This window comes from Meriones unguiculatus, chromosome 1 (genome assembly GCF_030254825.1).
Source record: "Meriones unguiculatus strain TT.TT164.6M chromosome 1, Bangor_MerUng_6.1, whole genome shotgun sequence".
NCBI lineage: Eukaryota > Metazoa > Chordata > Mammalia > Rodentia > Muridae > Meriones > Meriones unguiculatus.
The window spans coordinates 173,035,262-173,052,727 of record NC_083349.1 but is presented as its reverse complement, the minus strand read 5'-3'; the positions used below and the strand labels follow the sequence as shown (position 1 = coordinate 173,052,727).

At 41.0% G+C, this 17,466-nt stretch overlaps 1 protein-coding gene across 2 annotated transcripts in view; it reads right to left on the bottom strand.

The window, feature by feature from the left end:
- Cdon (cell adhesion associated, oncogene regulated) overlaps nt 1–17,466 on the bottom strand; it is an 82,526-nt gene that overhangs the window by 32,514 nt on the left and 32,546 nt on the right. For both annotated transcript variants that reach the window (XM_021656271.2, XM_060371562.1), the window contains exons 5-10: nt 16,978–17,121; nt 15,756–16,043; nt 14,975–15,244; nt 7,971–8,324; nt 2,556–2,845; nt 1,530–1,704 (exon numbers count right to left, since the gene is read on the bottom strand). In XM_021656271.2, coding sequence (XP_021511946.1) covers nt 1,530–1,704; nt 2,556–2,845; nt 7,971–8,324; nt 14,975–15,244; nt 15,756–16,043; nt 16,978–17,121 — 1,521 coding nt within the window. The remainder of the gene's footprint in view (nt 1–1,529; nt 1,705–2,555; nt 2,846–7,970; nt 8,325–14,974; nt 15,245–15,755; nt 16,044–16,977; nt 17,122–17,466) is intronic.

Here is a 17,466-nt window from a genome sequence, read left to right as displayed (position 1 = left end):
TTGGTTCTGTTCTTCTAGAGAACCTTCCATGTCTATGTCTGTCTATGTCTATGTTTGTATCTATGTTCTTGTATGGGTTCTGTTCTATAAAGAACCTTGGCTAGTATAACAACATAAGCAGGAAAGCCATATGAGGACTTGAGCAAAGATTCCAATTAGCTCATTTTCCTTCTTGCTGAACATATTCATTCCAAAATAATATTCATAATTAAGGAACTTCTGTTAAGGTTGTTTCACAGAAAAATGCAATACTAATTTTAATGTTTCAGCACACAAAAATGAAATTTTTGTTGTTGTTGTTTTCTAGTTTTTAAAGTAAAAGTAAAACAGCTATTCAGTGGTTATAGGTCAAACTATAAATAACTAGGGCCTAATGGTGAAAATTTAACTGAAGATTCATGTAAAATGGAAAGTACTCATTTCTGCTGGACAGCGAACAAACGGGGTCTTTTCCCAAAGCCACAGAATGCATTCTTCTTAATCCTCAGAGGCCATTTCTCTTCCAGCAGTGGGGTAGAACATGCTTCTTTAGGGTTCCCCTCTCTGCCCAGAAGGATTTCCCTTCATCTGGGCCACTCCAGCATAGCCTCTTCTACCTAGACTCCCCTCACAAGCTGCTTATCAGGAAGGTCCTTCAGGAACTGTCATGGTACTGCTCATGTTGTTCTGTCTTTTCCCCACCCTACGTTCATCCATTACGCCTGACTCTGTAACTCCAGCACCAATGTTCCGGATCCTCCTCGCTCAATGCGCATCACGAGTAAAGACTTGGCAAGTTTCACAGAGTTTTGTGTGACCGAGCCACACCGTCACACACAAACCCAGACATCTTCCCACCTTGCTTCATCACTTTGGCCCTTTGGTGATCCTGGTGTGCACACTGAGCACACCACTCTTTGCTCCTTGGTACATGCCAGTGTGTCTGCCAGGAACCTCCTCTCCCTGATGTGCAAAGGCTTTCCACTTCCCCTTCTTTAAACATCTTCATGCTAATACTGCACACATCCCTAGCTACTTATAATAACTCCAACTCAGACCCTTCCCAAGTCCATCCCTGAAGTTATTTCTTTGTTCACTCCACCCCACAATGTGCTTAGAACTTAGAGATATGCTCCTCCCACCTGAACATGAGGATTAGCTTTGTCTATTTTCTATATTGCACAATGCACTGTCAGCATTTGATAAATCCCGGAACTGAACTGAATGTTGTCTAGAGCTGTTATTTGAGTGTGCATTTATCTTCCTCATCAGAGCCATAAGCTCCACTAAGCTGGATCTCAACTTGAATATCTCTCATTTACCTGCCTCACTCATCCTAATGCTGCTCATCCTGAACTTGCAAAACTATATATGAAATATTATAATGGAATAAATAATATAACCACCTAAATATAAACTCTCAAAAGGTTCTACAGTGTGTGTGTGTATAATGGATTTATATCTTATGATTTCTACTATCCAAGAGGATTTTTTTTACTAATAAATTGGCATTAAGTAGCCAGTTCTCTTTGATGGAAGACAACACTCACCTTTGCTGGTCCGGAAGGTAAGCATGGCAGGCTGTCCTTCACCAACTGCACTTCTAGCCACCATTAAAACTTCATATAGACTTGATGGCTCCAGCTCAGTCAGATGCAGCTCATTTTCACTCCCTGGGACACGAACCGTGTGCCAGCTGCCCACTGTACCAGTACCATCATCCAGCTGCTCAAGAGAAAGCCAGAATAATGAGAGGTGAAGGACAGGAAATTACACAAAAACTAGCATTCGTCTAATTCCAAAGAAGGTTTCAGGTTATTGTGAGCAAGAGCTACAATGCCTTTCAGCTTATGAAATGTATTAATCTTGTTAAGGTATTAATATAATTAAATTTTGCTTTAATACAAGCTTGCAGAGGAAAAATATCACACAAAGAAACAACACATACATGCTCATGCATGACCAAAATAAATAACCAAACCGTTTAAAGATACTAGCATCAGTACGAGGCCAGCCTATAATGAATGGTCATAGATGATACCAGAGGACTTTGCCCCAACAGGCAATCTTTATTTGATGAGTATTCTATAACCTTAGCAAAGGACAAAATTACAGTTTTCAAAGTTGATGCCCAGTGGTTTAAAACATGAGATTTGATAGAAAATGGTGACAGGGACTAGAGGCAGCGTTCAGTGGTAATCACTAGCCTAGCTTGAAGCCTTGAGTTCCATACCCTAGCACAAGGTGGAAAGGAAGAAAGGAGAGAAAGAGAGAGAGAGAGAGAGAGAGAGAGAGAGAGAGAGAGAGAGAGAGAGAGAAGAGAGGAAAGTAAGTAGGGAGGGAAAATGTTATGTTACTTTGGATTCAAACTTCAATTTGGGGAAAAAATAGTTATACATTATTCTTACTAGTTTCTCAAGATCTGTCAATCTAGCATGACTGGTGAGGATTCCTCTGACAAACATATTCTGGAACACTCGCTTTCTACCCTCACATAAATGTAAAACATAAGGAAATGTCTCACACATACACAGGGTTAAGGAATAAGAAGATGAAAATGAATGAGCAGGCATTACCTTTCGGTACTTCACAAAATAGGCATTGATGGGCAGCCCGCCATCCCTCCCTGCCCTCCACACCAGGTTGTACGTGTCTGGCATGTGGGTCTGTGGGGGGCTCAGGATGTTAGGAGCATCAGGGACGGAGGCATTGTTCTCTGCTGGCAATGCCATTCCACTGGCATGCACCTTCACTGGAAACACGTTCAGCAAGCTGGACTCAGAATCATCTCTCGGGTCTCGTTCATCATTCTGAGCAGCTTCAGAAGGTGTGACTGACTCTGCTCTTGTATTTGTTTCAAAAGGAACTGCAGAGAGGGAGAGAGGAATAAGGGGAGACTGGTTGAAGAAGTTTACTTTTCCAGCATCTTCTACCCAGTTAGTATCAGTGCCCACATTGACATTATTACCACAACTTGAATCCAAGACATTAAAATAAGTGACATTTCACTGTTTTGTTCAGAGTGACATATAATTTCTGTTGTCAATCTGTCTGCTCATTGGAAAACAAAGAGATAGTTTGGAAAACCAATAGCATGACACAACAGTTGACCAGTGAAAAGACATTTTTTTTCTTAGCTCTATATTAATATTCAGGGTTTTTTTTGGGGGGGGAGTAACTAACTCAATTTGAAAGACTTGGTGAGTTTAACATAATGAATAATGTATTCTACTGTGAACAAAGTGATAGAAGAAAAACATGGACGATAGTGAGATGGCTCAGTGGACCAAGACACCTGCTGCCAAGCCTGACAACCTGGAACCACACAGTAGGCTCAAACCAGCTGCTACAAGTTGCCCTCTGACCTCCACAGGCATACCATGTTATTCACACCCCTCCCCACATGCACAGCAAATATTTTTTTTTTGTTTGGTTTGGTTTTGATTTTTGGTTTTGGTTTTAATGGCCAGTATTGTTCTCTCACCCTCTGGAAAACTGGTTTCCAAAGTTACTACCAGAATTCCCACTTATGCAGTGCCCTCCAGCCCTGAGTCTCAGCCTAAGCCTCAGGAAGCCCTGTTTCTTCTGCCTGCACTTTTGCTCTTATGCTTTGGCTGCTCCACAGTCATGTGCCAGCTGGTCTTGTGTACAGATTTTCTAGACAGACTTGAAGATGAGGTTCCACTTCCACAAAAGTCCACATGAGAATGAAGCTACGTTGGCTGTGTGCTTTAATTATAGCCAACATACAAATTACTGACCCCAAAACAAGAAAGTCAAAGGAAAGAACAGCCCAGATGGATGTAGAACAGAAAAGAGTGGAATGAAATAGCCAAAGGGCTGTGTGAGTCATTACAGTAGGTACTTATCAACAGGTATTCCACCTGTGATGGGCCATCTTGATGGGACTTCTAATCTCCACAGAAGCAAACCTCTAGACATGGTCAGGAGGCAGTTTCTAGACTGGATTAACTGAAGTGAGAAGATCCATCCCTAAAACAGGTAGCACCATTCTCTGGGCTGGATCCTGGGCTGAGAAGAAAAAGGGAATGCCAGCTGGACACCAGTGCTCCTCTCCCGCTCTGCTTCTTGACTGCAGACGTCACGTGACCAGACAAAATCCCAGCATATAGGGACTGAGGTGGGCACAGAACTGCTATGGTAGCTGCTGGGAGAGGAAGACTCGGTTTTCTTTAATGATGTGGCCTCTGGTAGGTTAACCATGCACCCTGGCAGCCCCGCTCCCAAAACCAGCTGCTCAATACAAAGTGGACTTGTTAGGAAAAATAATCTCAAAGTTGGGTAGGACAGGATGGTAAGGTAGAGAGGGTCATTATGGGACGAGCTGGAGAAGAAAGGGCAAACATGTTCAAAATAAATGGTATAAAACTCTCGAGGAATTAAACTATCATTTAAAAGATGCCACTCTATAATGAATAGAACTAGAAAAGGTCATCCTGAGTGAGATAACCCAGAAGCAGAAAGACACACATGGTATATCCTCACTTATAAATGGATATGAGACATATAATACAGGATAAGCATACTAAAATCTCCTAAAGAAGCTAAAACACAAGGAGGACCCTAAGAAGATGCTTAATCCTCATTCAGAAGGGCAAACAGGATGGACATCAGAAGTGGGAGAAGACAGGAAACAGGACAGAATCCTACCACAGAAGGTCTCAAAGTGTATAGCAGGATATCAAAGCAATATATCCAAAACTATTGAGAATTTCTTTTTTTTTTTGCCAAGAATGGTACATGTTATCTAACATGAATCATCTCATTTAATTCTTGGGTGGAGAGGAGTACTTCCTCCCGCTTTACAGGTGAAATGGAGTTCCAGAATCTAAGATGACAGCTTATAGAAGAATGTTAGTAGGAATCTGTGAGAAGAACAGGAAAATGTGAGAGATCTGTAGAGACAAAATAAGCTGTCAATGTAATAAAACCTAAGGAATGACAGCTTGGTTTCCCTCCGGTGATATTAACACTGGTCCCCTATTATTCACTCCTTTATAAAGGGGAACATTTACCTGTACAATGAAGTCTGACTCCTGCTAAAAGAAAGGTATGATTTTAGAACCACATATAAATAAAAAACCAACAAGACCCAGACTAAAGTGTAAAGTCAGGTTCCTGTTAGTTTAAGAAGAAAAATGTCCTAGAATCATCCTTCGTCAAAGAAAATAAGAAGCTAGTGTGAAGCAGTGCAGAAGAAAACTAAGGTCACTGAGACAACTTCAAAATATTGCTCCTGGAAGGAGCATGTTTACCCAGTGAGTCAGGGCCGAGCGGACATTCAGGGAGGATGTTGTGCTTGCTCCTACTGAAAAATGAGCTCCAACTAAAGGGGATTAGCTGTGGCTTGGGTGGTAGGGAAAGACTCTTGTTTCATTAGTAGTTTCCTGGATCCTCCGGACAGCTGACCACTGGGAAGTGGTGGTATCTGGCCACAAAAAGGTTTCCATACTACGCACCTCAGTTTATAATGTGTCAGGAAAATGCTATTCTGCAGCCTGCCCACTGAAAGAGCATCACAATTCCATTTCTGTTACTTCAGGTGCTGTGCAGCCTGCCACAACTTTTAAAATGGGGGGGGGGGGGAGATTAAGTAATCTCTACTGTTGCAAATAATACACTTTCAGTCATTAAAAGATTACATTAGATACTGTTTAAAGATCTCGGCCCAATAAACTCATCATAAATTAAAATATTAAGTGGAAAAAGTACATTTAATATTCCCGACCCATCAGACACCATCACTTGGCAACAGCACAGGTCTATGTCCCTCTCTCCTGGAATGGCTGACAGGGAGGAACAGCTCACGGCTACTGCCCAAGGTCAGAGCACCACAGCTCTTCTCCCAGGAGAAGGCGTTGTTTCTACTGAATGTGTATCACTTTCATACCACTGTTTTAAATTGAAAAATTTTAAGGGAAATCTTCTTAAATTGAGGACTGCCTAGATTTTCGCAAGTGCTCAGAGATATTATCTCTATTTCATTTTATCCTTAACAAAACTCTGTAAATGGCATTTACCGGACAGGATTAAAGATCTAATGTAAGCAAGCAGGATTATAAAATTTAAGTGTCTCAGATATCTCATACTTAAAGTGTGAGAGAAAAAGTGTTAGCATTTAAATATGATGCATACAACAGATATTATATGAAAGTTTATTGGCAGGCGATGGAGAGAGAGAGGGAAAGAGAAAGAGAGAGAGAGAAAGACATGGTGGGAGGAGGTGGCCCAACAAAGAGAGGGGTGAGAGCAAGAGAAAGAGGTAAGAGGCAGGGGTCCTTTTATCCCGCCCTGTGGGCGGTGACCAATGATGGCATCACGGTATCCAAGCAACCTGGGAATGGGCTGCTACATCAAGACTTATGAACTAACGAAAAGTATCTTGTTCCATCAGCTACAACCATAACAATCTATATCTCCTTGTGCTGCTGTGCACAACAATCGCACCTGCTAAGTTCTATCCAGCAGCTCGTGCAGACCTGCTAGCAGCTAAAAATTCTAATCTGTGCCACTCTTATTTTCCCTAGTGGAACATGTATATGCAAATCCACACATATGTGCACACGCATACTCATATATCTAAATTTATATAATACTCAACTGCTTCTGAGGCTATTAAAGTCAGCATCTACCTCCTCCTGCCACAAACATCGCCACGACGAGTAACTAGAATTTACCAGGAATTAGACAGCAATAATCATAACCTAATACATTATATTTATAGAATGTTTTCTATTACCAGACAGCACTGTAACAGTTTTCTTGTCCTGACCTCTTAGACTTGTATATGAATCCTATGAACAGAACATTAGTGACACAGATCAGGAGCAAGCAGAGCTCAGCAACTGGCCTGTGGTTGCAATATTGAGCATTATTTGAGCACAGCCTGTAGACTTCATTGCCACACACTGTACCACCTCTAAGATGCACTGGACAGCACGTGTAAGAGTGCAGGTCCCTAGCTTTCCCACACTTCTCTTCTGGCCTCCAGATCTAGAGACTCCCTTTTGACAACAGAAAACAAACAGCTATGCTAACAGCCAAACTCTAGCACCAGCATTTCTCTGCCAAGACCACCCAAGGCAACTCCTCCGCTTTTAGGACATCTATAGAGGACAGGACAGGAAAGAACACCCAAGCTAGCCTGGGAAATAATTAAGGCAGGGAACTAAGGAGCCCCAGAGCCACTATGTGCAGAGAAGAGTGCGAACTCCAGGATAGACACTGACCTTGAACCCACAGGTCTATGACCAGAAGAGACATCAATCAAAGGATTCAGGCAGAAAAAAAGGTCACATGAAGCCCTTTAAGGAGTGCCTAGGGCAAGAACCTCATGTCCCCATTCTAAAGCAGTACTGCATGCCCTGTGTCTCAGAAGACAAACACAACAACAATCTGCTCAGCTCACTGACAACCGACTGATAATCAACTACCTTAACAGCCACTCCACAATCTACACACATCGGGAAATGCTGCTCTACATGCACACTGGTGCAAGGTCAGAACTGGAGACCTCAAAAATCGCATGAAACTATGAAGTCATAGCCATGTCAAATCAATGGAATATAATACTATTATATATCCCATTAGAAAAATAACATATAGCCACATAGGGGTATTTGATAGAACCCTAGGTCTACCTTCTCAAAACAAGCCAAGCCTTCAGACTTTGGATCTTACTCTTCAAGCTCTCCTCCTATGAAATAACCTCTTCAGTGCCTTCAAAACCCAAAGCCATTAATCATGAAGACAGATTATATTTTGAGCTCATTCCCAAGTAAGAGTTAAATAAGAAATGGAGACCAAAGCCCACGTGGTTCCTGTCCAACAAAATACCTCCAAACACAGCCCTGCACTTCATTGCAACTGGGAAAACATACATCCATTAAAATAACATTTCGAATCATCTTTTCCCCTACAATAAAAAGGTACTGTTCTACTGAGAAAAAAAACTGCTGAAAGCAACTCACCAACTGTGAGGAGCACTTCCGACTGTGAGGTGCCGTGTTTGTTTGTAGCTTCACAGGTGTATTTCCCAGCATGCTCCCGAGTAACTGACTGGATAGACAGAGAGCTTGAGCCAGCTCGGGACATGATGAGGTAGACAGGCTCCAGGTCCAGGTCCCCAGGTCGGAACAGGTGGGACTTTCGGGACTTAGACCTAAGGACCTGTGATGGATGGCTGGTTATCAATCCATGGCGGCCGTACCAATGAATGACGGGGACAGGCACTCCCGTGGCATTGCAAGACAAAGTCACAAAGTCTCCGTCCATCACCTCTACATTTGCTGGTGTGGTGACTATAACAGGCTTCTGTCCACTGTCTATTGGAAACATAATACGCATAGTCAAAACTAGGAACATGATAGCATCTGCCCTGCAAAGTAATTTCATCCTAGCACAGAAATGATACTGCAAAGATATCCCTTTTCTGATTAGTTCTCTTCTCAACTTTCACCCTGTAAATCTGACAACAAAAAGTGGAATGTTTCTGGGGCTGTAGAGGCACTTGCCACCAAGCCTGACAACATGGGTTCAATCCCTGCAACCCACATGGTTGGAAGAAAAATAACTTCCACAAGTTGTCCTTTAACTCCCACACATGTAAACACACACACACACACACACACGTGTCAACATAATTGTGAGAAGCAGAGGAAGCCCTGAGTAAATGTGTAAGGGAAGGATGAAGTTCTGAGTGAATATTTGCAATTGACAAGAACCTCAATGCCTGAAACCCATAGAAATTGGCAATGCCTTCCCCAGTTGAGAGTCAGGTTCAGGGAACTGGCAAAGCCTTGCTCTGGTCCCTTTGTGAATGTTGACAGTGTGTGCAAAAAACAAATGACTGCAGCTTTGTCCTCCTGAATGACTGCAACCTGAGACTGTGCCCCTAGAAATCCTCCTACCAGGGGTAGCTAACCTCTGCTCCTGTGCTGTCCATAATGAAAGCACTGAGTTTCCAGGTTATTGCCTTTCAGGTGTCCTCCATTAGAGTGGGCAGAACCCACCCAGTGCCAGCTTTTCTGTGCCCTTCATTCCCTCATCACCCTCTCAGGCTTCCAGTTCCAAGCCATGTAAAATGTTGTGTGCAATTTTTTTGCACATGGGGATGTAACCCTGGCTGTCCTAGAACTTGCTCTGTAGACCAGGCTGGCCTTAAACTCAGGGGTCCATCTCTCTACCTCCCAAGAGCTGGAATTAAAGGGGTGTTCTACCACACTTGGCTTACAGTGTGTAATTCTTAAAAAGGAGAATTTTCCACAGTTGTAGGTTCCTCTAATTTCCTACCTAGACTTCTTATCCTCCTGAAAGGAATATATAAAACAAATCTATTGAGATTCCAACAGGTGAAGGAGAACCTCAGACCATAACATAAAAAAGGTAAAGTATAAAACTAGATAATATTCCTTCAAGAAAATGTTCAGTTCTGGTGAAATCTAATTAGAGAAAGCCAGAAAGAGAAAGAGAGAGAGAGAGAGAGAGAGAGAGAGAGAGAGAGAGAGAGAGAAATCTGTTTTAAGTGAAAGCTGACATATTATTTCTTACCATGGACATGAACACCATTTTTGTTTCTAAATCAAAATGACACTAAGTCTTTTTTTTTTTTTTTCAATGTAGTTTATTCAGGAACCTTGAACAATCATCTGACCCTGGGGAGACACTAAGTCTTACCTTCTGTTTCTGGTATTTTCTGAAGGGATTTTTAAGTGAGGTCACAGTAAAATATTGAGCAGCATAGAAGACTTTTTTTTTCAACATGTTTCTTTCTCTCTAGACCTACTTATCGTGTTTGATAAAGCCAAGGAAACTTGATCTTCATAGATTTCTGAATTTTTGCCAAGTGAATGAGTAATAATGCTCTCACCAGCCATAACATGAACATCCCTGAGGACTGACAAAGTTGAACATCTCCTGGCAGGTTTATGTACCATTCATAAATGCCTTACATGACTTGCTAAAGCATTTGGCTCATAGATCATACAAATACCCCGATATATTCCTCAAAAGCTCTCCCTTGTGAATTTATCTTTATGTACCATGTGAGTTAGAGACTCAATTTTGTTTTCTTTTTCATTTTGATAATTAATTGTCTCAAGTCAAAACCTGAAACAGATATTCTCCCGTGGAGTGTACAATACCAGTTCAGTCAAGTCCTTTAATGTAAATATCTTTTTTTGTCAGTCATTGTCGTATCCAAGAGTCTACTTGTTCCTGCAGCAGTATAACACTTTTGAAATTATTACTGGCTTTTGATGTTTAATGCAAGTGCCCCATGCATGCCTTTAGAGTGTTCTAATTATTCTTGGACCTCTGATTATCTTTATAAATTTTATAATCATTTTCTCAAGGGTACACACACACACACATACACACACACACACACACACACACACACACACACACACACATTCTCATGTAATCCAGGCTGGACTCAAATTACTTACACAGCAGAGGATGACCCTAAACTCCTGATCCCCTGCCTCTCCCTTCCAAGTGTTGGTGATGGGCAGGTGCCATTAAAGCCCAGCTAAGGTCTTCAAAATATTCTGATAAGATTTCAAATGAAAGACAGGCGTGGTGGCACATACCTGAAATCCCAGCACTTGGGGAGGCAGAGGCAGGCAGATCTCTGTTAGTTTCAAGGCCAGCCTGGTCTACAAAGCGAGTCTAAAACAGCCAAAGCTGTACAGAAAAGCCCTGTCTCAAAAAACCAAAAAAGATTTCAAATGCAGTAGCATACATCTACAGAAATGTTTGGAAAGATCAGATAACTGTATGATTTCAAATTTTGCTATCCATGGCCTAGAATAACTTTTATATAACTTTGTTACTAATATAAAAAGTGATTTTCAAATAGTGTTTATTGTTTGTTGTTGGTATACTGAAAGGCAAATGATCTGTACTTATTTAGATCTTCACCTAACTTCTTGCTAAATATTAGTATTTTAATAAGAAAGTACATGATAAATAAAAGCTAGCAAGCACTTTGGATATTGTACAATAGCAATATTGTTTGTAAATTAATAACTATTTCGATTATTTCCTTCTAATTTCTTTTGTGTCTTTCTGTACTGGCTGGATTCTCTCATACATGGATGGATACTAAGAGTGAGTTTTAAGGACAGTACCTTTTACATTTTTGTGGTAAGAGATATTTCATCTAAGTCTTTGTTAGATATCTTTAATTAAGTTCTATTCTCATTTTTCTCACTGTCTTGCATAATCTTGTCTAATTTTTTCTACTTCTAATGAAGTAATTATGGTTTTTCTCTTTCATACAGTTAATAGCATGAACAGCACATTTTATGGCAGACTTCTGAAATAACTGCTTCAGCAAATACATATATACTTTTTATTTTCCTGGCTTGCCGATATTTTATTTATGAATCCTTTTTTTAATTTTATTTTTCTCATTAGTTACATTTTGTTAATTCTGTATCCCAGCTGTATCCCTCATTCCCTCCCCAATCCCACCCTCCCTCCCTCATCTCCTCCCTGCCCCTTATTTATGAATCTTAAACCTATGTTCACAAATAAGACCTGTCTTTAGCTTACTTCCTTATCCTATCCTTCTGTGATTTTGGACTCAAGACTATACTGACTGAAGAGTTTCCATTTCCGCTTTTCTCTGGGAGAGTTGTGTAATATCTGGAAAGGTCTATTAGTCGCCAATTTGGTAGAATCTACAAAAACATCTGGCCTGGTGTTTTCATTATTGGAAAAATTTAACTCTTAATTCAATTTCTGCCATAGCTGTAGGAAAAAAAAAAAAACAACACTCAGGCTTTTTATTTTCTTTAAGTCAGCCCTGCTAAGTTCTATTTTCCCTTAGAATTTGTCCCTGTGATAGTTTGAATCTAGAGTTCCCCACAAATGCCTATGAGTCAAAAGCTTGGTCACCAGCCTGCCATGCTACTGATAATGAAACTATCAAGGGCTTGCAGATAATTCACAAGATGAGGCCTAGGTGAAAAGAAGCAAGGTTTCTGGGGATGTATCCTTTGAGGGAAGACTAGGAACCTACCCCCTTTCTGTATCTCTGCTTCCAAGCCAGGTCAGCAGGTCTCCTCTAGACTTTCTCCAGCCGCCACACTCTCACTGTGCTGCCTGCCATACACCCAAAGCAGCAGGCCCCAGTGACCATGTCTGCAGCTATGAGCTAAAATAAAGCCTTCTTCCCATTAAATTGATAGTCTCAAGTATTCTGTTAGTGGTAGGAGGCTAACACCATAGCTCTGTTTATAATTTCAATTTACTGTCCCAACAGTTACTTTATGACTTTTGATTTCTATAATGAGACTTACAACTTCCTTCCCCACTTAATGTTGTCCATTTATACCTGCTATTTTACTTAATCAGTTTTGCCAACGACTGTTCACTTCATTAGACTTCACAAAGAACCAATTTCTACACTTATTAATCTTCTGCTTTACCTTTCTTTTCTTAGATGCTCTCTGCTCTTGGCCTTGTTTCATCTTCTGCTTTCTTCAAATCTACTCTAATGTTCCTTTGATTTACTCAATAATTTTCAACCTTACTCGTTTTCTTTGGTAAGCACATAAGGCTATAAAAGTCCTAAATTCCATGTTGGCCGTCTTCCCACAGGATATGATTGATTGTGCTGGCTAGTCTTATGTCAACTTGACACAAGCTAGAGTCATCTGAAATGGGGGAACCTCAATGGAGAAAATGCTTCCATAAGATACAGATGTAAGGCATTTTCTTAATTAATGATTGATGGGGAGGGCCTAGCCCACTGTGGGTGGTTCCACCTGGGCTGGTGGTCCTGGGTTCTACAGGAGGGTGGGCTGAGCAAGCCTGGGAGAGCAAGCCAGTAAGCAGCTCCCTCCACGGCCTCTGCATCAGCTCTGCCTCCAGGTTCCTGCTCTGCCTGAGCCCCTGCCCTCACTGCCTTTGATGAATTGTTAATATGAAACTGTGAGTGAAAGAAACCCTTTCCTCCCCAACTTGCTTTTGCTCATGGTGTTTCACCACAGGAATAGTAACCATAAGACATTGATCTTTGGCATTTTTATTGCCATTCAGCTTAAAGTATTTTAAACTTCCACTATGATTTCAAAGTGTAACTTAATGTTTCCAAAGGCATGGTAATTTTCTTTAAAATATTAGTTTTATTATTAGCTTTTAAATTTGTCATACCAATACCACGGTCAAAGAAGTGTTCCTGAAAGCTTTATAGCTCACATCATAAACAATTTCCCTATTGGTAAATCGATAAGGAAAATACCCTAAAGTTAAATTTTCAAATGGGCAAAAGATAGTCAACATGTAAAAAAGTAAATCTTAATGTCTCACAGGCAAATGAAAAGATACCTACCTTCACCAAGAATAAAAGTACAGACTAAAAGGTATTTTCTTTCCCTAATAGGATTTCAAAGATTAGAAAGAAAAAAAAAAAGTGGGTTTAGGAGATGGTTCAGTTGCTAAAGTTTGGATTCTACCACCCATATCAAGCTGAGTATGCAAGCCCAGTGTAGGGAATGGGGCAGGGAAGCAGATCCCCAAAGGTCACTGGCCAGTCAGCTTAGCCCGAGTGATGAGTTTCCGGTTCAAAACATAAAAGAATTAAGGAAGACACCCAAGTCCAACCTCTGGACTCTGTGAGCACATGCACACACACATACACAAACTGACCCCACTACTCTGTCATGGTGAAAGTGTAAGGAAACAGAAAATGTAAAATGCTCATGAAAGGATGAACTCATGATAATTATGAAGAGAAATTCAATAATATCTATTAAAATATCTAATATATACATAGGTTTATTCTGAGAGTTCACTTTTAGGAATTTCTTTTAGAGATACTCACTAAAGATTATATACTGATTTATATTTAGAGATTATATGCAGAATAATTGAGATGTTCATCACATCTCAAACAGCTATCAACAAGATGCTAGCCAAATAACTACAACTATAAAATGGAATAGCAAGCAGCCATTTTTTCCAAAGAATAAAAATATGCTTTCGTGAAACACATGAGAAGAAATTCAAACTATAGGTTAAGTAAAATATTTAAAGAAAAGAATTCTACCATAATTTGTGTTTTTAAAAACAATATAAAATGTATATATATATATGTATACACACCTTGTATATGCACATAGAAGTTTATTCAAGAAACTGATAAAATCAGTTGGTCCTAAAGAAAAGACGTGGCTGGTTGTTGGATGATGGCAGGGATGGGGATGGCAAGAGAGACTGTAGTTTTTAATGTACACTCTATAAACTATGTAGCAACTGTGTAAAATTCATGTTTTGTAACAGTTTACTATTTAGGGCCTAGAGGAACCCAGGAAATCACACATGCTATTCCACACCCAGCCTATAAACAACTTTTTAATTGAAATTTTGTTTTGTTTTTTTGGCGTTTTGCCTGCACATGTCTGTGTACCACTTGTGTGCCTGGTGCCCATACAGCTCAAAGAGGGCACTGGATCCCTGAGGCTGGAGTTACAGGTGGTTGTGAGCTGCCATCCAAGGGCTGAGAATTGTGCCTGGGTGCTCTGGAAGTGCAGTTGGTGCTGCGACCTGCTAAGCCATCTGTCTATACCAGAACGATTTCAAATGAGCTTGATTAAATAAGGTGGTGTCGTCATGGAAATGGCAGGCTGTCACTACAAAGGACTATGGAAAACAAACACCGTTCTTGTATGGTGATGGCACTATTTTCTTTCAATAAACATGACTTGATGGATGCTGGAGAGATGGCTCAGAGGTTGAGAGCACTGGCTGTTCTTCCAGAGGTCCTGAGTTCAATTCCCAGCAACCACACGGTGGTTCATAACCATGAGATCCGGTGCCTTTTTCAGGTCTACGGGCACACATGCAGGCCTAATACTGTATAAATATTAAATAAATAAATTTAAAAAATGACTTCATGTCTAATTACTGAAAAAGCCTACCCATGAAATAAAATTTCTTGTGATTACATGACCTGAAAGCATACCTTGTTCAATTTGAAGTCTTCCAGTAGACTGCATAAATCCAATCCCATTGTCGGCTATACACTGATACAGCCCAGAATCTTCCATGGTAACCCCAGTGATCTTCAGTCCATTCCCTTCGGTTAGATGCCGTGAGGAGGGGTGAATAGGCTGTGCATTATGAAACCACGTACGGTTGGGAGCTGGGTTCCCATGAACATCACAGGTGAAATGTACGGTGGCTCCCAGAGACACCTTCTGATCATGTAGTCCTTTAGAAATTGACGCATGCTCTGAAAGTAAAGCAGACATGTGTAACTACTGCACAAGTCATGGAGAATCTGTCTCTAGCACTGAGTAATGAAATCTCTGTGTTCTTCACTAATATCCTTCCATCTGCTGTAGTCATCAAGAAATACTGAAAAACCTACTTTTAACTTTCACCAGTAGAATAAATATGTAAATACTAGTCAGGGTCTTCTTTTTCATATTAATCCACCCACTTTAGACCCCAACACCTATGCATACACATGCACACATGCATGCACACATACATCAAACTCTCCCTGGTTGGCATGTAGTTAGGATGAAGAATAGGTTATGCCAAATGTTCTATGCCACCCAGAGATACAGCCCATTCAGCATCCCTTTACAGAAATGATCCCTGTTCTGGCTAGTGGTGTGGATGTTTCTTGATATCCTGTGTCTCATTTTTAGCTCACAAATATCCTTCAAACATCAGTTGGGCCAGGAAAATGGCCCAATTTAGAATGAAACCTTCATCATGAATATGTAAGGCCTTACCTAGCACATTAACCACGTAAGTGGCGTGTTTTATATCTCCGGACTTGTTGCCCACCACACAGGAATAGTTCCCAGAGTCCACTGGGTCGATGCTAGTCGTGACAAGATGAGAATACAGCCTTCTCCAGTTGCTTCCTGACACAGCGTCCTGACCATCCTTCAGCCAGTACACTCGTGAGGCTGGGACCCCACTCACCACACACTCCAAGGTAACAGGGCTGTGAGGAAGGACAGCTAACTCCTGAGAGAGAGCAGGGTGAAGAATGTGAAACCCATCTGAAGAAGGACCTAGAAAAAGAAAGGAACACAAAATAATATTAGAAATGGCACACTTAAACCCTCTCCCTCAGCTGAGCTGTGTCTATCCCGGGAGCAGCTTCCATTTCTCCTTCATGTGACGAGGCCCTACGCAAAATATTTTTTCTCTGAGAGTCAAAATAAAAATACTTACTGATTTTTTTTGAAGATTTTTCTAAATTTTGGAAACGTAGGGTTTTTTAAGCCTAAAGCCACCTAGCCCTTTATTATGTTCTTCCCCAGCTCAACATCCATAATCCATAACTCAGACATGATTTTTGTCATATCTGATAAAAAGCCCATTATCTCTTGATTTTATACTCCAAAAGTTAACCACCAATCTGCTTATCGTGGTTGTAAAATTGTTGTTTAAAAAGAAAAACCGTTTCAATGGGGGCTGGAGAGGTGGCTCTGCAGTTAAGAGCACTTGCTGCTCTTGCAGAGACTCCAGGTTCATTTCCCAGCACCCACATGGTGGCTCACAACCATCCACAAATGAAGTGCCAGTTGACTGGTTATGCTCCTTAGGCACCAGGCACAGAATGCAATACATATATGCAAGCAAAACTCTCATACACACAAAATATGTAAGTATTTAAAAACTAAAAAAAAAACAAAAAACAGTACAGTACTACCCTGTAACATACTGATGGATAGAGAAATGACACAGTGGTTAAGGGTTCTGTCTGCTTTTCCAGAGGAAGATTCAGACTATTCCTAGTCTGAACAACCATCTGCCTCTCCACCTCCAGAGGATATGCACAGACATAAATGCAGGCAAATACCCATATACACAAAATAATAAAAATAACATTAAAACAAAACAAAATAAAACCAGGATTGAACTCTCCTTTACCAAGGCTTCATAAGCCATCTTGTGAGGACTCCCCCTTCCCTAGCCGCCATCATCCTCCCAAATACTTACGACTCACAAGGAGCTTCCGGCCAGTGGGTTCAACTTTCAGTTCACTTGTGACAGGATTATAAGCAGCACATTTGTATGAGCCCTTATCCTTTGAGGATACATTCAAAATCTGAAGATTTCCTGAGGGAAGGATTATGTAGTTCCCTGGGGAAGGTAGAGGGATGTAGTCAGGGCCTGGGGATGCAGCTCAGTTGGCAGACTCCTTCCCTAGCACAGAGCCCTGGGTTCAGCCCCAGCAGCATGTGGGAGGTAGAGGAAGGAGGGTCAGAAGGTCAAAGTCAGCCTCACCTACAGAGTTTCAGGCTCTCCCTTCCTGCAGACCCCCATGACTCAACTAGCACTAGCAGAGACTTGAGATTTACATATAAAACTAGCAGCAAATGTGCAGCCAATGAAGAGAAAGGAAAGACACGCCCAATCGAGCTCATATACCAAAACCCCATTAGAAAGCCTTGAGCAGACGGTCAGAGTCAGAAAGCACAGAAGCCT